At 61.5% G+C, this 27760-nt stretch overlaps 1 protein-coding gene across 4 annotated transcripts; it reads right to left on the reverse strand.

The window, feature by feature from the left end:
• Positions 1–2448: 2448 nt before the first annotated feature.
• Positions 2449–27760, reverse strand: NR5A1 (nuclear receptor subfamily 5 group A member 1). Of its 4 annotated transcripts, none has more exons than XM_070250351.1 (7): positions 26084–26976; positions 23761–23877; positions 23507–23648; positions 20876–21501; positions 13793–13912; positions 11756–11903; positions 2449–4178 (listed from the first exon to the last, which is right to left on the reverse strand). In XM_070250351.1, exons 1-7 carry the CDS (start codon positions 26195–26197, stop codon positions 3931–3933), a joined length of 1515 nt encoding a protein of 504 aa, XP_070106452.1. In that variant the 5' UTR covers positions 26198–26976; the 3' UTR covers positions 2449–3930.

A 27760-nucleotide genomic window follows, 5' to 3' on the forward strand; every position in this document is an offset into this window, starting at 1 on the left:
GCACCAGGGCAGGCAGGACTGGCTCCAGCTCTGCTGAGAGTCATGCCATGGAAGGGGCCTGACCCAGAGTCTGGCTGAGGGACCAGGCCTTGCCGCCACCCATCTGCGGCCACAGGCAAGATGTCTCTCCGAGTCTCAGTCTCTTCTTGGGCAGAACAGATATCAGAGCCGAGGTGAGAACAGCGATGATGTGTAGGGTCTGGCACCAGGGTGGGCCCCAAGGCAGAGGCCAGGTGAAGGAGGGGCCCAGGTGCTGGGACTTGGGATGCAGAGCCTGCTAATACCATCCTGCTGCCCTCAGCCCTGCTCGAATGCTGCTGGGACGAGGACAGCGTGGCCCAGCTGCGAAGCATCAGGGCAGCCTGCCTGGGGTACCATGGTGGGTAGGCGGCGGTGGGGCAGGGCCGAGTGAGAAGCAGCCTGAGACCCAGCAGGTACAAGCTGCCCCTACTCCCTCTGCGACCTCGGAAGCCGCTTCCGCCCCGGGCCCCACCTGGGTTGAGTCTGGGACAAAAATCTCTCAGGTGGCTGACCTTCCACTCAAGGCCCAGGGTTAGGATGTTTCACTGTGGAGCCTTTCGAACCCCAGTCCATTGTCTGCAGAATGGGGGAGACAGCAGGCCTCCTGCGCAGGTGACGTGAGCAGGGAGCGCAGTCCCGTGTGTCAGTCCCAGTGCCCAGCACACGGCAGGCACCAGGGATGCTTCAGCTGTCGCCAGAGAGGGACGAGCAGGGGACTGTGGGAGCGCAGAGCCCGCAGCCCAGAGGAGGTCATGTTTAAGGCCTTGAAGGCCCCAGGCAGACAGAGTAGATAGCAGGCCTCCGTGGGGAGGCAGCAGGGTCCCCACCCGCTCTGGGAAGACACAGCAGTACCCTAGGGAGGAGCGGCAGGGTGGACGCCACTGCCCACGGCCCACGGTCCACAGAACAAGGGGCTGGAGCCTGCTGCTGTGGGGCGGGGTGGAGGGGCTGGAGCCTGAAAGGGCAGCAAGAAGGGGGCACAAACTGGGCGGGGTCCTTGGTGGCCCCTCCTGCCTGCCTTTGCAGTGTCCTCTGACTCGCCCTCACCTACAGAGGGCTCATGCACCCCCCCCCCAACTTATCATATGGGCTGGTAGGGGAGGGGCACTGGGGTGGGGACCAAGGAGCCCTTTCCAGTCTCCCTTCCCCCTGCTCATACCCTTCCAACCCACACACACACACTCTTTACGCTCCAGCCAAAATAATATCTCCTAAGTCCCCAAACACCACTGGCTGACAGCTCTCCATCCCTTTGCTCACTCTGCTCCCTCTGCCTCGACTGCCTCCAACTTATGTCCAGCTCGTGAATTCCTGGGTAACCTTTAAAATCCAGTTTGGATGATACCCTTCTATGACTTCGTGTCCCTGCCAGGAGCAGAATCAATCACCTCCTCATCTGGCTCAGGTACATGATGTATTGCATCGGATTATGAACTCATTAAAGACTGTCTCCTCCAAGACTGGGCATTCCCCAGAGGCAGGAACCAGGGCATGTGCTGCACTTCTCGAAGTGCCAAGAAGGAACAGGATGCTTTTTTCTTTGCATAAAAGCCACTGCCACACCGTGTGCCTAGGGCTGCCTCGCCCTAGAGGGGCGCCTTTTTCTAATTCGCACAGAGGCAGCGGGTGGACCAGGAGTGGCGCTGGGGGCAAACCAGTCAGGTCAGGCGAGGTGGGTGAGGGCGATGGAGGTTTGCGCGATGGCCCCGCCCCTTCTCAGCTCTGTGACCTTGGACAGCCCACTTCACCCCTCTGCACTCAGTTTTCTCTCTAATCTGTGGCTGCCACCTGCCAAAGTGGCTTCAAAGAGCAGATGGGAGAACAGGACAGACGAGGCAGGCAAAGCCCTGGCAGGCACCTGGAGCAGAGGAAGCACTCCTCAGGGGTCGGCCGTGCTGTGGGGGAGGGGGTAAGAGAGTCAGTGAGAGGGGCCTGCCCGGGGCCCACGGGTGGCCAGGGATGGACAGAGAGTGAAGGCCAACGCTCTGAAGCCCGGTGGACGCAGGTTTGAATCTACTCCCCCAGGTCACTGACTGAGGGCCACTTAAGTGCTCCCTTCTTCTCAATTATAACCCCTGCCTCACGGGCTACCATGGGGACAGTGAGATGGGGGATGGTGCACAGTAGGTCTTCATCAAATGAGTGCTCCCTTCTGCCCAAGATGGGGGCGGAGCCGGCACGGCCAGGGTGGAGCCAAGACTGAGGCCCTGGACCAGCGTCCTGAGTATGGCAGGGGCCCAGGCATGAGGTGGGGCCCAAAGACATCTTCCATCTCTGCCCCCCACACCCGATTCTGCCTCCCCAGAGTTTTGAAGCGAAGGTTGTCTGAGTGTCCCCTCCATCCCACTGGGAGCATTGCCCCACCCTAGACCACCCAAACCCACCTAGGAGGTTCTGCTTTGGCCCCAGAACGTAAATAGGCAAAGGTAGCTGGAAACTAATTGCAAAATTTATTCCAGGGCTGTGGGGCTGGGGAGTTTCTTAAGGGCACTTCTCATTTTGGGGCTGAGGGTCTCCAGCCTTGGTGGGGGCACACGTTTCAGAGGGCAGGGGCGGGGACAGAGACAGGGCAGTGGAAGGTGGGGGAACAGGGACGCACAGTCACCTCCACTGGGCAGGCTCAGCGCAAACTACAACATGAAAGCAGGACAGACGGTGGATGCCCAGCCTGGGGACAGAGGACAGCCAAGCCCTCTCCTTAGGGCCTGGCCCTGGAGAGCGTCTTTCAGGACATAGGACAGGAGGCCAGGGAATTGAGGCCCAGCTTCAAGGTTTGCAGCAAGGGACCCAATGGGACAGGGCCGATGAGGGAATGTCCCTGTTCTGGAGACCCACATACGCTCCCCAAGGTCACCCATATTCCCACCCACAGAGACTGGGATCCCCCACAGGGCATCCTGCTGTCCGTCTAGTGGGGTGGGGGGACAAGCAATAGCTCTTCTCTGGATTGGGGTAGGGGCTCAGAAATAACGAGCCAGCACCACCCGTGGGGAACCCGGTATGAGGGGAGAAACCATGGGCGGTACTTGGTGCTAATCCCCAATCTCAGCCTCAGTCCTCAAATCTGGCCCCTGCCCCTGCCACACACGCCTCTCAAGGAGTCTCTAGATTAAAAACAAATTAAAAACAAAAAACAAAAAACAACCTCCTGGCTACAGCCTTGCAGATAAACACCAGCCTGGGCTGGCCCACTGGGGATGGGGCTAGGATGCTGATTGTGCCAAAGGTCTCCTCTGGCGGGAGAGGGATAGAAAGGTGATTGATTGTAGCAGAATTCTTTTCAGGTGCTTGTCAGAGTTCTCCCCTGCAGAAGCCAGGTGGGGTAGAAGGGCGAGGCGAGACGTCCTTTCGTCCTAACCAGTCTGCCCGTGTCCTCTAGGGCCAACAGCCCCTGCCCAGTTTTGCAAACTCAGTTTATTCCTAGTTTACAAAACAGAGGGCTTCCCTCCTGGGCGCTGTGACGGAGGGCTGGGGACCCTCTCTTCTCTCCCAGCTGACCCGCTCAACCTCTCTCTGCCTCTGTTTCCAGGAGAGGGGGAAGAGATGACCTCTGACCCAAGGGACATGGAGGCCCACGAGGGAATCCCCAACCTGCCCCCTGGACCTGTGCTCCAGACTCCAGGACAGACAGCTGGGAGTAGGGGCAGGGGGAGGGAGTGGGTAGCAGCTGCCTCCTTGGGGCACTCTGAGTGGCAGGCTAGTGCCAGTGGCTAATAGGGACCACCCCACCTCAGCCAGGCCCTGCCCACCTTCACCCACCTTCCCAAACACAGGGCTTCAGAGAGCTCAGGGGCAGGGGCCTACAGGGTGGGGCTCCTGGGTGGGCACGATAGAATCAACCATCTGGAGGGCAGCAGGGGTGGCTGTGAGCCCTCCCCCGGCCCCGGCCCGACCCCACCCAGCCCAGGCTCAAGTCTGCTTGGCTTGCAGCATCTCGATGAGCAGGTTGTTGCGGGGCATCTCGTTGCCCAGGTGCTTGTGGTACAGGTATTCCTTGGCCTGCATGCTCAGTGCCCGCACCTCCACCAGGCACAGCAGCAGCTGCTGGAACTTGTCCCCGCAGTGCGGGTAGTGGCACAGGGTGTAATCGAGCAGGGCGGTATTGGCCTTCTCCTGAGCATCCTTCACCAGGCTGTGGTTATTCAAGAACTTCACATCTGCAAAGGGAGGAGCTGCGTCACCACCACCAGCCCGTCACATCATCCACAGTCACTGGCATCACCAACACCAGCATCCCTGTGATCGGCAAAGACATGCGCACCGCCACCATCAACACAACCACAGCCTCCCCGTCACCACCATGTCACCATCACCCTTGTCTTCACCATGGCTGATGAACACTGCCGCCATCATCCGTCACCCATCACAGCATCCCTGTGTGTTCCCCAAACGTGGCCCCTGCTGCCGTCATCAACCAAACCTCAATCATTCCTGCCACCACCATTGTCACCATCACCACAGTTGAAGACCACATCTCTGTGGTTACCACAAACACGACCACTGCCACCATCAGCCACCCAACTGCCATCACCTGTCACCATCACCTCCGTTGTCATCACAATGGTGATCACAATGAACGCCTCTATCATCACCAACCTCCCTGGGCATGTTATTTAACCTCTCAATTTCCTCATCTGTAAAATGGGGGTGACAATAGTCCCTACTTCACAAGGAGTCAATATGTAGAAAGTGCTAGAACAGCATCTGGCACGTAACAAGGCCAAATATGTTAGTTGTCACCATTAGTACTCCCAACTGTCCCCATGGCATGGTCAACACCATCCCCATTTCCATGGTCAAAACCATCCTGTCACCATCATCCCCATGGTGGTCACCATCAGCATCACAACCCCACCACAACCAACACTGTCCCCTCAGCACCATGACCAGAGGGTGCACTGTGAGTGGAAGGGTCCCCTCTCATGACTGCAAGGCGTGTGACGGGTGGCCCCATTCCAGAAGGTGACAGGCTGTCCTTTGGTCTGCCCTCTGACCAATCAAGAGACTCCAGTACCCCTAGGAGATTTTCTCTTGGGGCCATGGCGGGACACGGATGTTCAGTGCAGCAGTGTCTGTGGTGATGGAGAGAGGGCCTGGATGTACCCCGGGGAGAGGTGGTGGCCGTGCCCCAGGGAGTCCTGTGCAGTAGACAGAAGTAATGGAGCAGACATTACACAGAGCAAACAGACGGGTCTTTCAAACCACGGGGCTGAGTGGAAAAACAACAAAACTCCAGAATGAGCTCTATCAGGCAAAGCCACCTACATAAATTGAAAACGCTCGTACACTCATCACGCACGATATGGAAGCCCAGGGACAAACAGGAAGACCCGAGGTCAACACGAAGGAGGGGCTGCCTGCGGGAGGCGGAGGAGGGCGGTGGCTCTGTGTGGACCAGCGATCATTCGCGCCAAGGATGGAGGAGTGTGATAAATGCATCCCTTGCACCACGGTCCAGAGGAGGAACAAAAAATAAGGTGTCTGGAGATGAATGGGGGTTCCAGTGCCAGCACCACCGTTTAAGAGCAGCGGCCTTGTGGGGGAGTCCCTGCCCCGTCTTGACCCGAAAGACCTTCTTCCTTTGTGAAAGGGGCCGTGTCCACCTTGCTGGGGCGAGAGCTTGGGGGCTGGGGCCTGCCCAGTGCCTGGCCCCCAAGGGTCAGTTTCTTGTCACGTCAGTCCTCATCTCCGCCTGCAGGCCTCTTTCAGCCCCTGGGCAGCATCTCATCTAGAAGCTGAGGGTCCACAGGAGCCCACAGAATCGGTCGCCCAGCCCCAGATCCTAGCCCAGCCTTGCCTGGGATGTGGTGCCCACAGGCTCAGAAAATGGTCCTCCATCCACTTCCACTCCGCCCCCGGCCCCCAGCCCTGCGGCTGCGGGGGAGTCGGGAGCCAGCATGTGCACTCTGGGCCCTTGTAATCCCTCTAAACACGCACAGCGCCAGAGGGCTTCATGCTCCTGGCAACCCTGATCCCCAGCCGCCCCCAGCGCACCCGCCGAGGCCTGTGTTGTCCAAAGTTGGATTTAGGGAAACCCGAGCTGGGCCAGTGGCGTATGGCGGGATCTGGCCCCGATCCTCCACCCCCACCCCTCGCCCCCTCACCTCCCTTCAGTAAATGAGCCAGGGCCATTTTCTTCCTCGCCTCCCCAGGATCACCATTAGCCCATAAGACACCTTTGTGCCAATTAGAAAGAAGTTCCTCCTTTTTCCGCAGAGAGACAGTTTGGTGAGGGGCATGCAGGCTGGATTTCAGCCTCTACTTATCTCCTGCCTAGGTGCCATTGTGCAGTAAACAACCTGCCCAACTGTACATAGCAGCTCTGCTCCCTAGCCTAGCCCAATCCAGACACATTCAAAGGTCATGGCAAGTCTTCCCACCTAACTAGCCTCCTGGGGGCAAGAGGTGCCTACTGGTCCCATCCCTTTCCCAACTTCTTTCCATCCCAATCCTGTCCCATCTACCTTCACCGCCCATCAACCCCAGGGCTGGGCAATTTTCCTGACATTGTCTTCTGACAATTCACAATAAGAGGCTGGGAGTCCAGAGAAGGGTAGGGACGAGCTCAAGGCCACACAGCAGTAAAGGGGCCCCGAGGAAACAGCTGGGGGTAGGGGGAGGACTGGCTAGGATGCTGCATTAGAGGCAGGAGTGGGGCGGGGGGAGGACCGGAGCCTTGGCTTTACTAGGATTTACTGTTCTCAGCAGCACCGTGCAGGGCAGAGTGCGGGGGGTAGGGACAGAGCAAGGACAGCATTCAGTTTCAGGGGCTGCCCCCCTCTTAGCAGATCCATGGTCCCACAGCTCTCTGCAGGCTGGAGACCCCCCCTGTCCCCATGAGTGGGCTCCAGGGCTCGGGGAGGGAGGCACAGTCAGTAACTGAGCCCCAGTGACTACAGACTACGTCCACCCAGTTTCCCGGGCACCCGCCAGGCACCTTGACCCGGCTCAGTTAATCCCACAGACACCCAGGCAGGCAGGAAGGGCACAGGGACGGGGGACGTGCGTGGGACACACAAGAGGTGCCAGAGTCTGGATTCAAACCCAGGTCTCTCTGGCCCCGGAGCCCTATGGACAAACAGGTGTGGCCAGGCTTGGACATGGGTTCCTGGGAGGTTGGACCTGATAGCTTTATGTGTCATCCAATCCAGGAGTCCTGTCCAAGGGCCCCCACCCCGGGGGGTCTCGGTTTCCCCAAAGAGGCCACTCGGGACTCCAGACCCAGTTCCCTCCTCACTTTGGAGGAGACCGTGTTCAAGTCCCACCCCTCTCCCAGCCTCACAACGTCACAAAGATTCTGCAGGATCGTGGACGCGACAGAGCCAGCATGGCACAGAACACCATGCCCTTCCTCCATTAGACACAGGGGCAGGGGTCACACAAACCTGGAGATGCCCCCTAAACGTGTCCAGGGGTCAAATCCCAGCTCCACCACCAGCTGGTTGACCTTGGGCAAGCCCCTTCCCCTGTCTGAGCTGCAATTTCCTGTCATCTGCAAAATGGGGACAAATTCATCTCCGCCTCCCAGGGCGCCCAAGAGCTGGACCTAATCTGTGAGCCACCACGGGGTGGAGACGGGCACCCTGGAGAAAAACCTGCCCGCGTCCCCCAGCCTGCTGGCTCCCGGCAATCCTGGAGGCGGGAGGTGGGAGGGGGCCGGGAGGGGGGCCCCCACCTCCGAGAGCAGCCCGCTGGCTCTGCGGAGCTGGGGGCCCCCGGGTTCTCAGAAAAGCCCCCTTTTCACGGTTTAATTGAATATTTGAATAATCCTTTCATTCCAGCGAGGCATAAAGAATGTTGTCCCAATAGCGGTGACTCAGGCAGGCGCCCCCGCGCACAATGGCCCCTCGAGTGGGGCTGCTATTCAGGCCGCCTTTTGTTGGCGCGGAGCTGTGGGTAAATTGCAAACGCTTAAGGGAATGCTGGAGCCGCCGCCTCAATGGAAGCCGGGAAATCGAATGTTAGGTCAATCCATTAAGCTTCGATTAAGTCCTCTGCGGAACAATGCCCGCCGGGCCCATCTTCATAAACACCGTGATTGCCAGAGAGAGGCACTAATTTTAATTAAGCCTCCTTACCTGCCTCCATGCCTGCCCGAGCGGCTATTTAGACGCCAAATGGCACCCTTCTGCGGAGGCTGGGGAGAAGGGGGTGCAGAGTGGGCTAGGGGCGGCGGGGTGGGGCGGGGTGCAGGGACAATCATCACCCGAGTTCAGGCTGCCCATCCCCAGGAGGTGCTGCCCCGAGGGTGCCGCCCAGCGTGCCAGCTGGAGGTCAACGGGCCAGTGGCCGCCCCTCTCTGGGCCGCAGCTCCCTAGGGGCCCCAGCTCTGGTGGTCAGGGTGGGATCATGGGTGGAGCCTCCTTCCCCTCCTCTTGCCCAAATTTGCCCACTTCAGCCCAGCCCTAGTCTCCTGCAGGACTCTGGGCTGCCGCCTGCCCTCCTTTTCCCACACTGCAGGTGGAAGGATCTGGCTAAAATGAAAATTTGACCCTGTTATTCCTGCAGAAAATCCTTCCCAAGGCAAGGTTGAAGGCACTTGGCCCGGCATTCAAGGCCTTGCACGGCTCAGCCCCTGCCCACCTCACCAGCCTGCTCTCCACCTCTCCCTGCCCCACAGCCGCACCAAACCTCCAGATTCCCCATACCTTTGCACAAGCTGGTCCTTTAGGCTGGAATGTCCTTGCTGCTGCTTGCTTTGTTTCACCCAGAATACTCCTACTCATACTGCAAGGCCCAGCTCACAGGCCCCTCTTCCAAGAAGCCTTCGGTGACAGCCTAGGTGTAATTGGTTTCTCCGCTTTGGCCCAACCCTGGTCACACTGAATGGCTCAGGCTCCTCTCCTAACCTGGAACCTGTCGGCCAACAGCCTCTGTGGCTCACCCGGCCTCCTCTCTTGCTGTTGCTCTTGCTGAGCTCCCATGAGCTCAGGCAGGCCCAGGTCGCAGCTCTTCTCCTCCCCGTCAGCCTCAGCCTCACTAGAGTTTCTGGCCTGCTGGGCTGGGTGCTCCCCTACCGACCTCAGCCAGACACATGTCCCTGTCTCCAGAAGCAAGGCACTGAGTCACACAGTGTGCGATAAACACGGAGACTCACTCATTCATTCATTTCATTCATTCACTTGTTCATTTGCTCATTAACTTAACGATGGTTATGATGAAAACAATGATGCCGCACATTCCAAGGGGCCAGGCCATGCGCTGAGCACCTTGGGGAATTCTCTCATTAAATCTTCATAGCAACTTAAGGAGTATCGTGACGGTCATTTTACAGATGGGGGAAATAGAGGCTTGGAGAGGGAAGTGACTTGCTCAAGGGCATAGCCGGGGAGTGAGTCCGGATTTAGAGTCCAGGTGGTCTGTCTCTAGTCCCAGGCCTCATCACTGCTCCCCCCGCCTCTCACGTGCACACACACCCGTGCACGCACGTACACACGCGCACTCTCCATCCCACCCCTCTAGCCTGTTCCAGCCAAGCACTGAAGACAGTCCCACTCTCTCAGGCCCCAGCCTCCTGCCTCTGGCATGAAGGAGGGCCTGGCACGGCCCCCACCCAGGCCCGGGCGCAGAGAGCTGGGCTCAGCTTTGCTTCCTCCTTACGCCCCGTAGAAGGAGGAGTCCTGGCTTTATCCCTAGTGGAGGCCAGAGCTGTGCTGGGCCTGGCAGGCCCCAGCACCCGGGCTTTGGTGGGAAGAGGGGCCCGGGGTTGCAGGGCATGCTCGTCAGGCCCCGGGGGTCTGGAAAACCAAGACCTGGTCCCTGTTCTGCAGGGGGCGCCCAAGGACAGAGGGAGCCCTGGCCAAGGAGGCCGGTGGCTGGCAGCCCACCCTCCACCCAACTCTCTCCAGGACCTCCCTGGCAGCCTCTTGATGGAGGTCAGGTCAAGAACTGTTACCTCACACACCACCCAGACGGCCACAGATCCCACCCTCCAATCCTATGTGCCCCCAAGCACCAGCCATCCCTCCAAATGCCTCACGTCTGCAAACCCCCCAGTTGCTCCCTAGTGACACTGATTCTTCACACAACGTGACATCAAAAACCACAAGCCTGGAAAAGTTCATAGTGTGCATGCGGGGGAAAACCAAGACACTGACACAAAGGCACACGCATGCACGTGACTCCTGGAGTCCCCACACCCCCAGCCACACACGTCTGTGCTCTGGCCTGAGCCAGTTCCCGGAGCCCGGCAGCTCAGAGACGAGGTGGAGAGGAGGGTACCCCTGGAGGCCGAGGAAGGAGGGGGCTCCTCCCGCTGGAGCCAGCCTGGCCTGGGCCGAGCCTCCTCTGAGAACTTCAGGCCACGGCTCCTAACTGCCTGCCTAAGATTCTGCCCCAGCTCCCACCCTAACTGTCCCCTCCCCACCCCTGCAGAGCCCTCCCGGTGACCAGAGGAGGCCAGCAGCTTTGCAGATATGCCCTCCGGCACCAGCCTGTTGTGGCATAGCCAGGCGCCCAGCCCGCAGTACCTAGTCACACAGCCATGGCCTGAGCACTGGGCTTCCCACAGTCACCACTTCACTAGTCACTCCCCTCCTGGCTCGCTTCTTCTCCTCTTCTCCAACTCCCCCCACTCTTGGGCAGACATACCCTTGCCAGACTGTGGCTATAATGCCATCTGCCACAAAGACGATGTCTCAATCCTGCCCCCTCCCCAGGTGATGAGGCATTCATGCCACTCTGTTCCAACCTTCCATCCCATCTACACCTCTGCTAAAAGATTTAGCCACCTAGCAAACTCCTATTCATCCTCCAAAACCCTGCTCAGATGTTCCTCTTCCAGGAAGCTTTCTAGGCAGAGCCCTTGTTCCTCACCCTGGGCTCCCCATCTCTCTGTCCCAGCCCTGATGGCACTGGCTGGAGGCCTCTCCCGGACTGGGAGCCACCTGAGGAAAACCTCTATGTTCACAGTATCTCTGGGCACAGAGAGGGCACTGGAGATGGCTTGCAGGGTGAAGGAGGACAAAAGGAGGCAGGCCTGATGTGAGCCCAGAGGGAGGATGGAAACTGAGCAGCACAGGCTGGACCAGGGTCAGAAGGGTGATGGGAAGGAGATGCCAGACGCCTGGGCAGTGGGGCGAGCCAGTGGTTGGGCTCACCTCTGCCTCCTCCCTGCTTTCTTCTCCTCCTTAGTCTTTATTGTGATCGCCCAGGCTATACATTGTACTACTCAGTTCACTAATTTATATATTTACTAATCATATCACGCTTGTTGGCTCTCTCCCCCAGAGAAGGTCGGCTCCAAGAAGACAAGGACTTCAGGTCGATTTTGTCCACTCTGTGTCCCCAGTGCCTTGCACAGTCCAGATGCTCACCAAATGTTTGTAGAGTGAATGAATGAATGTGCAAGGGGTCTGGGCCCCAAAGGGCTCAGAGTCAGAATGCGGACTCCTCTAGAGCAGGGAATTAGGGAAAACAGGGACCCCCGGCCAGGAGCCAGGGAACAGAAGCTCCCGAAGCCACCCAGGCATCTTCTGGAGGTGGCATGGGCCAGGAATTTACCGAATTCTCAGAAGAGGTCCTTGGCCCATACAGGGCAAGTCTTAGATGTTAGCTTGGCCCTCTCTGCTTCCAAACAGAGAAACTGAGGCCTACAGAGGAAGCAATCCCCATTTTAAGAGCCAGGTCCTGGGCCAGGTTCCCTCAGCCCCAGCGCCTAGCCCCATCCTGGGGTCTCGAGGCCAGGCCGCCCCTGCCCCCGCCGGCCCGGCCAGGCCGCACGCAGCCCACTCACCGAGGCTGAAGAGGATGAGGAACTTGAGGCAGACAAACTCCTGGCGGTCCAGCTGCAGCGCGTGCATCTGCAGCACCAGCTCCTGGGCCCGCAGCACCAGCCCATGCAGCAGTGAGCCGGCCTGGGCCGCCACCGTGGTCAGCTCCACCTGGCGGCCAGAGGACAGGGCTCAGGGGCGGCAGGTGTGGGGCAGGAGGCTCTGATCAGGGATTCGGGGGAGGCTGGGGGTCAGGTGTGCCCAGCCTCGGAGCTGAGCCAGGTGGGGGCAGCATCTCCTCGGGCCCCAGGGACCCTCCCAGCCCCGACGGCAGGGCCCAGCCTTCCTAGCTGTCCTCACCGTCTGCCCCAGGCTGAGGGCCCCGCGGCAGCAGAGCCAAGACCAGGCCGCGGGTGCAGAGGGAAGGCCGGGGGGCACCTCCCACACAAGAGCCGCCGCCCGCCCCATGGCACGAACGGCTTTTGTGTCTTGTGTGGTGTGTGCAGCGAGCACCACATAGTGCTGGGCTTGGGGCAGAGGTGTCCAGAGACACGTGGATCCTGCCACATGACTGCCAGGTCATTGGACGCTCGGACTGGGGATGCGGTCACACCTCAGCTCACACTCACACACACACATGGACACACTCACTGGGTCATCCTTCCAGTTCATGAAGTGAAGACACACAGACGCATGCTAACATGGTCATGTCACAGGGGAACACAGACTGACACACGCCCGTGTGGGTTCACATTGACGTGGGCAGATCTCGACCACCCGACATTGATGTGTGTGGAGATCTTTGCACAATAAAATATGGCAAACACACACACACACGCGCGCGTGTGCGCACTGGACATTCCCATGGCCTCAGAGACTGACCTGCACATTGACAAGGACCAACACAAACACACCCATCCCTCAGCCGCTCCCCATCCGCACTCTCAGGTGGCCTCAAAGTCACCCCGTAGAGACGAGCATTCCCTGGCATGGACATGGACGGCCTGAGGCAGCCAGGGTGAGAACAGAGGATGGGGACAGAGGGCTAGCGGTGACGGTAGCGGGTGGGGAGCAGGGCCTCCGTCTCCAAGCCCCACCCACAGCTCCTGTCAAGCCTGCTTGTCCTCCTGGATCCCCCCCAGTGATGCTCCCTTCCCCCGCAGCCTAGACGGGGGACCCCAACCTGCCTTCTCCCTCCCTCCCTCCATTTCCCCTACTCACCTCCCTCTCACCACAAGGGCTCCTCCTCCTTGAATTGCCCCCTCTCACCCCCAGCATTCGGAGCAGTGGGTGGCTGTTCCACTTCCTCCTCACCTCCCATCGCGCCCCCTCCACGTGCTTCCTCAAATACAACCCGGCCGGATCCTTCCCCGCTTGACTCTCCCCTTGCTCCCTGCTCCATTTCAGGAGTGTCTATGCCCCGGGCTCCCATCCTCGTGCCCCTAATTCCCTGTTCTAAGGGGGCCCCAAATTCTCACTCTGAGCTCTTTGGGGCCCAGACCACTTTGCCCATTCATTCATTCATTCATTCAGGATTTAGGGCCGGCAAGCCCTGGTCCAACCCAGCCCCTAGCAGTCCCTTCAGCCACCTCATCCCACACCCCACAGGGCCCCCGGCCCCCCAAACCCATGTACCAGCGCACCAGAGGCCCTGGGCGCTTGGCAGCTCTGAACTTCCCTCTCTGAGCCTTTCTATGCCCTCTGCCTGTGGTGGGGTGGGACCTACCCCCGCCCCCCTTCATTACCTGACCAATCCCTGTTTATACTCTCAGGACCCAGTACACTGTCACCTCTTCCACAAGCCTCTGATCCCCGCCCCCCATCGCTGGGCTGCTTCGCCTGAGGATCGCTCCCAGGGGCTGGCTCCTCTCAAGGCCGGGGCAGGGCTGGGCAGAGGGAGGTCGGGCCCGTGGGTAGCCCATGAACTTGAGGAAAGGGCTGGTATTCAGGGTGCTCAGGGCCAGCCCTGGAGAGGCCTGGGACCTCTTCTGGGCCCAGGATTCTGGAGGTGCATGGGGCGGGGGGGCAGGGGGGAGTGAGGCACAGTGGGGTCTGGTCACCTCCTGCCCGGTGACCAGCAGGATGCTGCCCTCCTTGCCGTGCTGGACCTGGCGGTAGATATGGTCGAACACCAGCAGCTCGCTCCAGCAGTTCTGCAGCAGGGTCATCTGGTCGGCCACCTGCAGGGAAGAGGCACGCGGGGGTCTGGGTTCTGGCCGGGTCCCGCTGGGGACCTCCCTCTCTCCCCTCCTCCTCCCAACTCTCAGCTCAGAGGCTCAGCTGGGTCTGTGACCTGGGTGACCTGCGTAACCTCTCTGTGCCCAGTCCACCCGTGTCTACTTTATCCGAGTGTGGCAGGGGCCTCACAAAATGCTAAGAGGGTCTGAGAGAGATGCTCAGGACTCGGATGCGCCTGGCTCCAAGCCCCAGCTCCGCTTTCACAGGTTGTATGACCTTAAGCCAGTTCGATGACCTTCTGGGCCTTAGTTTTCTCATCTGGAGAATGGGCAAAGTATTGGAAGGTGCCCTGGCACGTACCAATGTCTAAGACATCAATAAATGTTAGCGAATAACGTCCATGGAAGTGGTCTGTGAACGACTCCTTCAAATGTGAGAGATTATTATGAATTTCAATTTGTTGTTAATTTAACCTTGTGCCCATTTGTCTGTGGTCACATCTCTAGCAGCCTCAATCGCTCAAAACTGAGCCATGAAGAGGGAAGGGAGGGCTCCCCAGGGCCTCCTGCAGAGCTTTCAGGCTCAGGAGAAGAAGGGAGGGCCCGCCTGGTCTGCAGCCAGCCCGGGGATGGCAGCGGGCTGACACCTGGAGCAGGAACGGAACAACACCAGGGGGCACCTCAGGTACCCAGCCTGTGATTGCAGCACTCTGGGCGCGGGCCAGGACCACCCCTGTGCACAGTGTCCTTCCACTCTGGGGCGTCGCTACATTCGAAGAGTGGACACTCATGACATTGGCCAGCGGGACTCTGGACCATGGGATGCCAGAGCCAGAAGGGCCCTCGGGATCCCCTGGCCTAAACCTCTATTTTTCAGATGAAGAATCTGCAACCCAGAGAGGGTAAGGGACGCTCCTGGGATCCCAGAGAGGCAGCGCCATGCCTCTGGCATTCTCAGTCCTCAGCTCCCCACAGTGACACATACTGAGCTCCCCCGGGTGTTCAGAACTGCACTGGGCGTGGCCGCTCGTCTCAGGAGGACACGGTACACACTCGGGTCGCCCTCAGCATCTGCGGATCCTTGGCCAGCTGCCATCCACCCCATGGGCCCTTCCCGGCACCTTCCTGGGCCAGACCCTGCAGCGATGCAACCCAGGAGAGCTAACGGTCGCTGCACGGCAGCCCCACAACCTACGAGGTTGCTGCGATTGTGACCCCCAATCCAACGAGAGAGGCCACTGAGCCCAGAGAGGTCAGGGAACTTGCCCAAGGTCACACCACTCTGTCTGGCTCCAGATCTGTGCTCTTAACCACCAGGTATGGAACTCCCTGCCGACCCAGGAGTTCACGGCAGGCTCATTAGCTCCCCCCTGAAGCCCCCCTGGATTTCTCCTCCTTCCATGGTGCCGTCACCATCCTCAGGACATGGCTCTTGCAACATTTAAAGGCCCCAATTCCTGTCTCTGTCTTCCCCATACCTGTGGGTCTGGGAAGGCAGGACTGGTGTCCAGCTCCACTCTGCGTCCCCAGAGGAGGGGTCAGTAAGTGGTCGATGAACACGTGTGTGCTCCCCAGACATGCACAGAGAGCACAGAGGAACCACCCACAGCTGGGGCCAGAGGAGTAGGGGAAGACCTCAGACCGAGGGGACCTGGCCCAGGCTTAACGAGGAGTTCTCTCTTCTGGGGAGTAGAAGCCCCCTCCTCTCCCAGGGGCGGCCCTGGGGCCTGTCCTCAGGCAGACAGAGGGAGAGAAAAAGTGGACACAGAGCAAAGGGAGTGGCTGGACACATGGTCAGGTTTCCTCTGGGCCTCGCCTGCCCGCTGCTTCCCCGGCACACAGGGCTGAGAGCAGGAGGGAGGGTCTGTCTCTGTGCTGCTCTGAGGCACCAGCCTCCCATCCCCCCCCCCACCTCATCCCCACGTCAAGAACCCACCCCTCCCTCTCTCCTCCTGGCAGAAAGTTCTCCCTGGAGCCCCATGATGGTCAGAATCGGAAACCCAGCCGGGGGATGGCAGGCTCCGCCACAGCTAGCCCTGGTTTGGAGGGGCCCCGAGAGGTTGAGAACGGGGCGGGGGCGAGTCATAAAGTCATCTCTCCTTATCTCTCCTCAGGAAGTGCCCAGTGCCCAGAGAGCCGCTGGCACGAGGCCTCCCCACCAGTTTCCAAGGAGAGGGGCGGGGCTCAGGGAGTACCCAGGCCAGGCCCGTTCCCAGCACGCCCGGCACCCCTCACCCCTGCCCTGTGGATGAGGAAGCAGCCCATCACAGATAAGAGGCTCACCTCAGGTACCCTCAGGGATCTGGGCTCTGCTCAGTTGCCCCCACTGGGCTGTGCTTCTGGGGGGCCCTGGAAACTCCTGAGGCCCGGGTAGGAGGCGCCTGCTCAGGCGGCCACAGTGGCCCACCTTGGGCGACCCAGATGGAGGCAGAGGGGGAGGGGGATGTGCGGGGCTGAGCTCTGCCCCCCACTCATCGGAGCCCTCGGGAGCAGACACCCTTGTGCCCCGGTTGAAGGAGCAGGGGGTGGGGAGGTGGAAGAGAGAGAGATAAGGGCAGAATTGGGAGAAAAGCAGGCTGGGCTTGGGGCGGAAAGCAGCAGGGGTCACAGTGACCGGGCTGGCCAAGCCCTGGGAGCAGACTCTGTACCCAGACCCGAGCCGGGAGGGAGGGCAGCCCTGCCCACGGGGCTGACGGGGGCGGCAGGGCAGAGAAGCAATATGGTGGCTAAGCTTTGGTGCCCTGTGCCCTCGGATCCCCAACTCAGCCACGCATGCTCCTCAGCCCTAGGTTCCTGTCCTGATAAATAGGAAAAACAAATCCTCCCTCATTTGCTTAGAGGAAACGTGTGAGCACAGCGGCGTCAGTCGTGAAGGGCTCTGTGGACCCATCTCCTGGGAATGCTGCCCCGGACCTACCCCAGCCAAGCGATCTTGCCTGCCAGGCACTTCCTCGCTCCTCCCCTAGATGGACAGATGGACACATAAAGACACCAAACTCCAAAACACTCCTCACACAGATGAACACACGTGCACGCACACACACACACACACACACACACACTTCCCTTTTATTTAAAAGAAAACCAGAAGGCCCTAGCCGCCAGCCCATCTCCACAGGAAAGCAGGTGGCTAAGAGGCTCTCTTAACCAAAGAGAGTTGGTTTTCACCTTCCGGAGGTTTCTCTTTAAGCAAAAGGTTCCTCCTCTACCCTCAGGCCGCCCTGCCGCCCTGGGAACAAGGACATTTGCAGTCCCGGCCCTGGGGTCCCTTGTCAGCCTGGCCTGTCTGCTTGGCCCACCAGCTGCCCACCCCTCCTGCCGGTCTGCCACAAATCTTCCCTGAGCCTTGACACTTCGCAGCCTGCCTCAGAGACAGGGTATTTATGGGTGCTGAGCTTGTCTCCTTCCCAGCGGGCCCCCCTCCGGCGTCCCCGGGGTCTGATGAGGCTGGCGGCCGAAGGCCAGCGGGCTCTGTAATTCTCCAGTGGCTGACGTGCCATGGGCTGGCCACAGTGCTCTCTCAGCCAAGTGGTCAGCGGGCCGTCATTTGTCAGCCCAGGACTGACAGAGTTACTGCCCCTCCAATGAAACCATATATCTGAGCAGTTAAATGTGTTGCCAGTCAGGGGCCCCGGAGCCGGACGTCAAGGGTGAACTCATGTCAAGATGGGTCATTAGGCAGACTTGGCCCTCGCCTCCAACTCCCTGATTCCTATCTTGGGTCCTCCCGGCCTGTCGTTCATGGGAACCATCCAGAAAGCCTGACTCTCTGGACCTACGCACTGCCCCCAGTGAGCAGCAAGTACAGGTGGGTCTCTGCCATCTTGCAGGTACAAAATTGCCTTAGAAGGCCAGGGCAAGGTGGGCCCCATCTGCTCCCACAAGTCTGGCTGCTCAGAGGAGCATGGATACAATGTGCCCTTTCTTACTCTCCGGGCGGGCCTGTAAACTACCTGCAAGCATGGATTAAATTGTAGGGCATTACAGGGGGACAGCAAGGAAGGCAGCTGCGTTCCCACTCACTGAACGCTTCCTGTACTCGGCACCCTGTCCTAGATTCTTTACCTGGCCTGGCTCACTAAACCCTTCCAGCAAGCCGATGAGGTGAATATTATTTCAACTCCCCTCATTTTATAGATGAGGAAACTGAGCCCCAGAGGAGTAAAGTCACTTGCCCAAAGTCACACCCCTGGTAAGTGGCAGAGCGGGAACTTGAACACAAGCCTCTCTGATTCTGGTCTTTGTTGTTAACTGCTGTGCCACTGTCAGATTGAACACACCATGATTGTGTGAGATGGAAACATAGAGACAGAGGGACATCCACGCTGGGAAAGGGGATGGAGGAGGAGCACCCCAAGAGGGCATCCAGAGCCCCGACATCTGGATTCCCAGCATCTCTGACAGTTCAGCAAAGACCCCAGGCCTTCCCCTAGTCAGCAAGACATCATCAGCATCCTAGAGGACAGAGTGGCCTCTGGGGAGAGCTCAGGCTCTGTGGTGGGAGCCCTCCCTGCCGCAGGATGTGGGGTCCCAGCCTGCCCTGGAAGGTTGTCCATCACCCACTGCCAGAGGATGCACTCCTGGTCCAAGCTCTGCCTCTGACCCTGCCAACCTCTCTAGCCCTGCCTCATAGGACCGCCTGGAACTCCCTGACACATGATGCCTTTCCACACTTCTGGACCTCTGCCTATGCTGTTCCCACTTCCTGGAATGCCCTTAACCTCAGGCTGCTTTCTGGAAAGGTGCAGATCAAAGAAACCTTCCCTGACTTCCTTACACAGAGCCATCTGCCCTCCTGCTGGGCTCCCTCGGCTGCTTTCCATTGCTCTCAGAGCCCTGGGCACCCTGTGCTGGCATTATCCATGTGAATGTATGTCTCCTCCTCTGGCCTGGCAGCCTCCGGGGTCCAATTCATTTCAGTGTCCCCAGTGCCCAGCCCAAGAGCTGCCCCACTCTCAGAGCTGGGGAGCCCCCTCTGCTGTCTGCTAAGATGTGTCCTGCCTGAAGGTGAGGGGATCAACGGTTAGCCAAAGGGGAGAACAGGGTCACTCAGCACCCCTCCCACTTTTCTGCCTCCCCACCTCCAGCTTTGCGCCAGACACCAGCCCAGGGCTCAACAGTGGGAAAGAAGTTCTACATGGCTGATGAGAGACTTTCTAAGGATTAGGCTGGTACTTATCTGCAAGCCTCCCTTACAGAGGGTAGCGACCTGGTTCATATTCCCGGGCTCAATTCAGAGACTCTGGGAAGGGGAAGCAGGAAGGTTTGGACCACAGAGAAGCCAGAAGCAGGAAAAAACACTCAGCAAACCTGGGACAAAAGCCCTTCCCATCCTGCGTGAAAAACCCCGAGAGACCAGGAAGGCGGCCGGAGGAAGTGCCCTGCCCCTGGATCCCTCCCGGGTTCTGGAAAGCCAGGAACGCGCTGCTCCTCCTCCCCCTGCACTAGGAGCTCATGGGAAATCTGGAGGGGAAGCTGGCAACCAACCCAAGGGTCCCGGGCTCCACGTCCCCCACCAGGGCCTCCAGCCATGAGGGGAAGGCAGATGGGATTGTTCAAGGCCCTGTCTCTTGTCCCATCCATGAGGTCGGCCCAGAGAGGGGGCAGAGGAAGAAGTCCCCCCCATGACAGACACATGGCACATCCCCGGGCCTCGGCCACGACAGGTCCTCCACAGAAGCAGCAGGAGCCATCACCGCCAATTCCTGACTCCCAGAGTAGCCCAGGCCCCCAGCCCCATGGTGTCTCAAGGGCTCAGAGGGCCCACCCTCACCTTATCCCCCGTGCCCAGCCTGGGCAGGCAGTGCCCCCTGCCCATCCGGCCACGTGCCCCTGGAGGAAGCCCAGGCCTGAGTGGCGTCAGCACTGACAATGCTGCTCAAGGCTGCAGCGGCCCCGGCAGGGAGGGCAAGAGGCCCCGCTGTTTACACCCAGCCCCAGAACAGCCAGGGGGCCAGCCCGGGAAAGGGAAACATAGAGAGGTCTGGACTGAAGAGCGGCTGTGCCCGGACCAGGGAAGATGGGCCTGGACTAGGCTTGGGGGGCCTGAGGTTGGCAGAACACCCTGATCACAGGGAGCCAGGGCACCAAAGGGGCGGCTCCCAGGCATTGGGCCCTTCACACCACTAGGTGGATGACTGGGAAGTTCTGATCTGTCTGGCCCCAGTCTCTCCCGCTGCTTGCCTGCTTACTTTAGCTTCAGGTACTTCAACCCAGGGGGATGGAAGGCCTTGCAGTAGAGGAAGCCTGCCCCACCTGGAAGATGGATGGCAGGCCCTGCAATCTGCCAGCTACCCTCCCACCTGGCCCCCCTGCACACAGACACACACCCTCACACGTGGCTCCGACTGTCATGCATGAGAGATGTGGGGACAGTAAGATCTTTCACCTTAGCTGCGAAGGAGAAGGCCCACAAGCATCCCAAACTCTGAGACGCTAAGACCCCACCTGTGACATGTGCGGCTGCCTGGGAATGGTGGCTTCTCCAGATGGGAGGACAGGATGATTGCACCCTCTTCCTGACACTGGGCTGGGGCAGCCGGAGACTCTCCCCAGGACTCCACTGGTCCTCTCGGGGAGCCCAGGGTCTCAGAGAGAGAAATGCCTACTAAGACCCAGCCTGGGAGAGAAACAGACAGAGCCAGAAGGGGCTGGAGAAACACAGAGAGGCAGAGAGACAGCACACCGGGGAGAGAGACAACAGAAAGACAGAGGCAGAGGCTGTGAGAGAGAGAGACTCAAGAGACAGAAGGCGGGGGGTGGGCAAGGAGGCAGGAGAGGGGCCAGGAAGGCTGTGACAGACCAGAAACATTCCTCAGTGTCTCCAGTGTGGCCTCCCTGTCCCCAGATGCTGCCGGAAGCCAGTGGGCAGGATGGCTGCATCCAAGGAGCGACTGAGACTGAGGCTTGGGCCGCTGAGAGGACAGCCCCCACGCAGCGGCCAGCCAGGTGGGAGGAGGGACTCACCTCCAACTCCTTGAAGACCATGCACCTGCGTGCCCAGTCCACGATGGAGATGAAGGTCTGGTCGGCCATCCTGCACAGGAGGTTGAAGGACGCAGGCTGGTCGGGGCGGCCTTTGGCTGGTTCCTGCAGGCAGCCGATGATGCGCGCCCGAACCTGGTCCTCGTCCGGCTCCAGCTGCAACAGCTGCAGGATGAGCTCGGGCACGCCAGGCCCCCCGGAGAAGGGCTCTGGGTAGCCATAGGGTGGCCCAGGCTGCGGAGGGCTGGCGTAGGGCTCCGGGTACTCAGACTTGATGGCACGGCCAGGGAAGGCAGGATAGAGGTAGCCAGCCAGCGGCCCGTTGGTGCTGGGCACGGCCATGGGCAGGGCTGGGGCCCCAAAGTCGCCCAGTGGCCCAGCAGGTGGACCAGAGGCCAGGCCCTTGGGCTCAGGCACATGCAGGCCAGGGGGCAGCATGTAGTCCGGTGGGGGAGGGGGCGGAGGGGGTACCCCCATTGGGGGGCCTGTCTCCAGCTTGAAGCCATTGGCTCGAATCTGTGCCTTCTTTTGCTGCTTCAGGGCCCGGTCCCGCTTGTACATGGGCCCAAACTTGTTCCGGCCACCCCGCATGCGGTCAGCACGCACGGCTGTGGGCAGAGGCAGAGGGTCAGACTCACTGCCTCCGAGCTACCCACCATGCTGCCCCACTCACAGATCTTTCCCCAACAGATCTCACTGCGTCCCTCCCCGGCTCAGCATCTTTCATGGCTCCCCGTGCCTGTGGATGAAGTCCATCTCCTTAGCCTGGCATTCAAGGCTGTGTTCACTTTCCAGGTTATCCCTCACGAGACCTTTTGTTTTTCGCACTCCACCTCACTCATCTCTCTGCTGCTCTGCTGGGCACTTCTCCTCCGTCCTCCACCCTGTCTTTGATATTCCTTCTGCCTCAAACCCTTTCCTTCTCTCATGCCTGTCGAACATCCAGCCCTGAGGTCACCACCTCCAGGAAGTATTCCTGGATTCATCCCAGACAGAATCCTGGGATGTTCTTGCCCCAGATGTCTTGCCTCTTGCCCATTCTCATCCTGCTGAGTGAAATCATGCCACGTGACCCAGGCTGAGAGCTCCTGGGGGCTCAGCAATGGGTTCAGGAGCCCACCCTGGGGCCTGGCAGGGAGACAGTGACAGGAAGTGCGCCCTGGTCAGCCTTGTTCACAGCTGGGCCCTCAGTGTCCAGCTGCTCCTTGACTGACTGCCTGACTCCGTCAGACCCCTGTTGCAAAATGACTGAGGCTCCCCCCACTGCCTCCAAATCTGAAGCTGAGTTTAGGGCTGGCCAGGGCTCTATGCTGGGGGAAGGGACCTCCCTTGCTGACCAGATGTCCCTCCGCTTGGCCAAGAATGTGTCACCAGCCAGACCCAACAGGTGCGTCTCTGCAGCTGTAGAGTGGCCCCAGCCCCTGCTTATAGGATCCCACCCTGGGCTCCGGGAGAAGGGAGAGAACAGGACAGAGGGGGCAGGGCTCCCCACCAGTCCTCCTGCAGGGCCTGGGCAGCCCGGCTCCACTCACTCCTGCCCCACCAGGGGTTTCTGCTGCTCACCCAACCTGCTCTCCTGGCCCCTCAGGACCCGGAGCTGGGGTCTGGGCTCTGGGGACAGGACAGGGGCTCCCCCTCGAATACAGGAGTCCCTCCTCTAGGGGGCATCTCTCAGAGCCTCGAGGGGCCTTCTCCTGGAGCCAACAGCTGTCTGCTGGGCGCACAGCCCGGCTGGGGCCGGCGGGGTGGAAACCTACGACTGTGCACGCCGGAGAGCTTGAGTCTTTCCTGCTCAACCGCTTCTCCTCCCCTCTGGACCGAGAGCTGGGAGGGGGAGGCAAGGATGGGCCTGGGTCCTCGGGGGCAGTTGTTCCCCACTCCCCCGCCCTCTCAGGGCCTGGCTGAGAAACCCTGCCAGCAGGAATCTCACCCGCTGAGTGAGTGAACTGAGGGAGTCTTTCGGAAGGGCCAAGAGACGCACACAGGGGTGGGCTGGACGAGGGAGGGCAGCGCAGCGAAGATGGACGGATGATAACGATCATGACAGGGAACCTGGGGAGCGTTCGCTCTGAGCCAGGCACGTGCTAGGAGCTTTTCATGCAGTTCTCTCGCACTAACTCAAGAGGAAGGCACTACTATTAGCTCCATTTTTCAAACTTGGAATCTGCCGCTCAGAGAGGTTAACGAACTTGCCCAATGTCACCCAGACTGTAAGGGGTGGCGCTGGGACTTGCACTCTGTAAAGGTATTGAACGACGTGGCTCTGGCTGGGTTAGGTGTCAGTGCAACACCTCACAGAAGGAGGAGCTCAGAGGCGCTGCCCTGTGCTGTCCACCTCTGCCAAGGGCTGGGGACAGGGTCATCTTCCTGGGGTTCACTTCCAAATACTTCTAACCCAATCCAGGCTCTTCCAGCATGCATCTCCCCTCCCGGACCGACAACAGTTCTCACCCGTCCCCCGCAGAGATTAGGGCCCTAACGTCCCGCCAGGGGCCAATCGTCGGCCCCAGAAACTTCACGGCCAGTGGCGCCCTCCCCTCACCCCTTCTCCCACCCCCACGCCCTGTCGCCGTCAGCGGTCGCGGGTCCGAGGCCCGGGCGCGGCGCGCGCACCTTCCAGGCGCATCCCCACCGTCAGGCACTTCTGGAAGCGGCAGAAGGGACAGCGCTTGCGCTGCGTCTTGTCGATCTTGCAGCTCTGGCTCTCGGTGCACGTGTAGTGCTTGTTGTTCTGCACCGTGCGCTTGAAGAAGCCCTGGGGGAGCGGGGCGTCAGCGCGGGGGGCCCGGCCGCTCTCGGCGCCCGCGCAGGGCTCCCCGGGGCGCTCCGCGAGCCCGCTCCCCAGCCCGGCCCCGCCGCCCGCTCACCTTGCAGCTCTCGCATGTGAGCAGCCCGTAGTGGTAGCCGGACACCTTGTCCCCACACACGGGGCACAGCTCGTCCAGGTCCTCGTCGTACGAATAGTCCATGCCCGCGGCGTCCGCCTGCCGAGGGAGGAGGGGGTCACCGGGTAGGACGGGTCCTGCGCACCCGCCGCGCACCCACACGCCCTCCTTAGGGACCCGGCCCGCGGCCCATCACAGCGCCCAGGGCAGGCCGCCCGTTGGGGCGCCCCGAGCAGCCCGCGCCGGCCTTCCTGACCCAGTCCCAGCGCGCCCCGCCCCCGCCCGGGGTCCCTCCTACGCAGCCCCCCGCCGCCCCCCATCCGGGACCCTCGGATTCGATGCGCTTTGATCCGCATTCGTTCGTCTGAGAACAAAACCCCGATTCTGAGAAAACGAGATGTGTTCGGCCGCGGGGGAGACGCCGATGAACCCGGGCGGAATGGGGCCTGGGTGTTGTGGGGATTCGACAGAGACGAGGAGGACAGAGACAGAGTCTGGGAGAGACAGGGAGGGGGCAGAGACGAGAGCGAGAGACACCGACCGACACTGCTGAACGAGAGGGGACCCGGGCGACGGAGACAACGAAAATCCGGGACTGACAGAGACACAGTGATGCCAAGTCAGAGGAAACCTGGGGGAGACAAGAAAGACAGAGACAGAGAGGGACAAAGAGAGAGAGATGAGAGACACCGAGAGACGGAGGCCCAAAGAGAAAACCTGGGAGACACAGCCGCAGAGCCAGAGACGCGGTGGTAGAGGAGAGACAGACCGAGACACCGAGAGACAAGAGGAACCTGGGAGAGAAGGAGGAGAGAGAGAGACAGAGACACCGAGAGAAAACCTGGAGAGACGGAGGCGCCCAGCCAGGGGTCGGGGAGGGAGGATGCCCGGAAACGCGGGCCCGGCGCTCGTGCCGCAGGCGCGCCCTGCAGAGCGGCCCCGGCCAGGGCTGGAGCCGCGGGAGGAAGACGACGCGCCCGGGACGGAGCCTGAGCGCGCGCGGCCGCCGGGGCCCCGGGGCCGGGAGAGACAAAGCCCGCGGCCGCGACGGCAGCAGGGGCGCAGCCGGCCGGCGGCCGAGACGTCGGGCGGAGAGCCTGCCAAGGGCGCCGCGGAGACGGCGGGCGCCGGGCGCGAGGCGCAGAGACCTCGGGCGGAGACCCCGCGGGCTCCGGGAGGCCGAGCCCGAGGCGGGGGAGCGACCTCGGGCGGAGAGTCGAAGTCCCGAGGAGGACAGCGCGCCGAGCCCGGGCCCGGGCAGCGAGAAGGGGCGCGACGGCGGCCGCGGCCCGCCCGGCGCCCACCTGGCGGCTCCTGCGAGCAGCAGCGCCCCGCGTCCCGCCGCGCGGAGCCCCGCACCTCCCGGCCGCGCCGCCGCCGGCGATGAGCCGCACCCGGGCGCAGCGCCGCCCGCCCGCGATGACGGCCGCTCGGGCCGGGGGCGGGGAGGCGGGGGCGCGGGGCTGGCGGCGCGGGCCTCGGCGCTCCCCACCCCGCCTCCCCGCCCCCGCCGCCTCCGGGGCCGCGCCGAGGCGCACCTGGGACCCGGGCCTCTCCGTCGCCGAGGCGCGCTGCGCGAACCCGCCGCGCGGGGCCAGGGGTCGGCCCTCTATATGGGCGCGTGGGGATCCGGGGGCGGAGGCCGGGCCGCGCCCTCCCCTGCCACCCAGCCGGGCTCGCGCCTTCACCCTGACCCTGTCGGCCCCCCATCCCCAGCCCGGGCCCCCGGAGCCTGGGCGCCCCGGAATCCGGGTAGATGCGGGCGCCTGCGAGCCTCGGGCCGCCCGCCTGCGGTGCAAGAAGGCGAGGCCCTGTTTGCAAACCCAGCTTCGTCGTGGCGAGGGTCGTGTTGCAGCGTGGAGGTGGGTAAGGGCGAAAGTGGGGGGCTGCGGCCAAGGCCCGGTTTCAAGGCTTGAAGGCAGCTTCTCGCCCGGCCCTGCCACGTTTCCTCGCTGGAGGCCTGAGCAAATGTCCTCCCCTCTGCGGTCCTCAGTTTCCTCATCCGTGAAGCAGGAACGACGACTGCATTTCCTTAAGGGTGGTCGTGCCGATGAACCGACGGGGTGTGGGCACAGCACCTGCCTGGCCCTGCGGAAGCGATCAGTACCCAGCTGGGCCACCTGGGCCAAACCCCTTCTCCTCCATAGGCCTCAGTTTGCTCAGCTGGAAATGGGAATCGGGGAATGCCATCCTGCGAATTTTCCGAGGTCTCGGGAGAACCCGAAGCTACCGAGGGCGCGGGCGCGGGGAGAACAGAGCCCCCGGGAGCAGGAGAAACCCTCCCCATTCCCTTCTGCGCTCTTACCTGGGCTGGGGGCGGGGAAGGGAGTGCCCGACAGCCCCGGGGACAAAGGGGTCCCCGGGCCAGGAGGGGCTGGCCAGTTACTCTGGGCTGGGGCACGTCTACCTGGTCACTCATGTTTTAGATGAACAAATTGAGACCCGAGAGAGGAAGGGGCCCGTTCGCATCGTGCCCCCGCCCCGTCGGGCACCGAAGTCCGAGAGTGTTGAGAGCGGCGAGGCCAAAGAGCCGCGATCTTCCCGCCACCGAACACCACCGTCCTGCAGGGCAGCGACGCGGCCGACAGAAAGGCCAGCTCTGCAGCTCGAGCCCTGCCCCGCCGCCGGCTTCGGCTTCAGCTGGCCGCGACCCGAGGCCTCCGGCTTCTGCGGGAGCTGGCGCTTTGGTCCTGCGGGCCGGGGCCCGAGACCCCGCGCAGACCACCGTCGTCTCGCTCAGCCCGCGGAGCGAAGGGCGGAATCTGCGGCCCACTTGCTCTGCAAGTTCGGGCAGGTCACTTCGCTTCTCGGAGCCTCAGTTTCTCCGTGTATAAAATGGAAAAGACGGGCCCTTTAGAAGGGGTTCGTTCTGCGGTTTCCGTGAGGTTCCATGTACGCATCTTGGTGAGGAGGGACGACAGAGAGCTGACGCCTCAGTTGGGTGCAGACCCCCCAGCCCAGCCCCTGAGAAACAACAGCATCTGCCCGAGCTGCAGGTGGGGGCTACCGCCTCTGAACAGCTCGCCATCGGGGAGGGGCCCTCAGAGAACAGAAAACTGGAGGGGCATGCCTGCCTCCCGGGGAGAGAGGGGGCCTGAGGGAGAGGGCTGGGCTGGGGGTCCCCAGCGCGCTGCTCTAGGGTAGCCACGGCTGAGGAAGACCTAGGCAGTGCAAGCGCAGTCTGGGCAGCGGCCAGGTGGGGTGGGGGCTGGACTCCGAGCCAGTTCTCCCTTCTCCCTCCACCCCACCCCCTTTTCCCCCCAGGTTCCTCAGTCCCAGGTTGGGAGCCCTTGGGTTGACCTCCAGGCTCCATTGCTCCCACCCCTCACAGCCCCAGGGTCCAGCTCACTGTGTAGGCAATCTCAGCCCCTCACCCACCTCCCTAGGGAAGCAGACAGACCCTGGCCCAGCCCCAGAACGTGGACTGACAGATGGACGTTGGAGACAGACACACGAATCCACAGAGACAGCACAGACATACAGGCAGGGAGACCCAGAGACCTGAAGACAGGCCCGGGACCAGGGACACACTCACAGACCACTAGGCTTGGGCCAACACAGCCCTGTGAGCACCCGGCCACCCATAGACAGCAGGACACCCACAGACCTCCATAGGGCCTCTCCCCATGGGCCTAGCTCCTCCCATCAGCCACCCAGGGGAGAGGAGGGGGGTAGCACGGTGGGAGGGTGGGTCTGGGGAGATCCTTGGCCCCCTCCCTGCCCAGTGTAGCGGGCACCAGTCGCTCAGCAGAGCAGGCAGTGGCCGGCCCAGGCCGCAGGGAGGCACTGAGGAGGGAGGTTGGCCATTAGAGGCCTGGGCCCAGGCCCGCACTTACAGAGCGGAAGGCGAGCTGCACGCTGGATGAGGGTGGACAGTGGGCACCGGGGGTCCGAGGGGAGGCCGCGGTGGGCCAGGCAGGGTAGTGGCGACCGTGGGCACACAGGAACTCCTTCACGCCACGGCGGGCGGCAGGCGGACAGT

Source organism: Equus caballus, chromosome 25, assembly GCF_041296265.1.
Source record: "Equus caballus isolate H_3958 breed thoroughbred chromosome 25, TB-T2T, whole genome shotgun sequence".
In the NCBI taxonomy this organism is placed as follows: Eukaryota; Metazoa; Chordata; class Mammalia; order Perissodactyla; family Equidae; genus Equus; species Equus caballus.

What these genes read in the sequence shown, in the direction of transcription:
- NR5A1 (XM_070250351.1), bottom strand. Translation starts at nt 26,197, where the DNA reads ATGAGTGACCAGGTAGACGTGCCCCAGCCCAGAGTAACTGGCCAGCCC. An exon ending in GGTGGGGATGCGCCTGGAAG is followed by an intron (nt 21,502 to 23,506) that starts GTGCGCGCGCCG and finishes CTCTGCCCACAG; the next exon opens with CCGTGCGTGCTGACCGCATG. An exon ending in CCTCATCCTCTTCAGCCTCG is followed by an intron (nt 4,179 to 11,755) that starts GTGAGTGGGCTG and finishes CTCCCTTTGCAG; the next exon opens with ATGTGAAGTTCTTGAATAAC.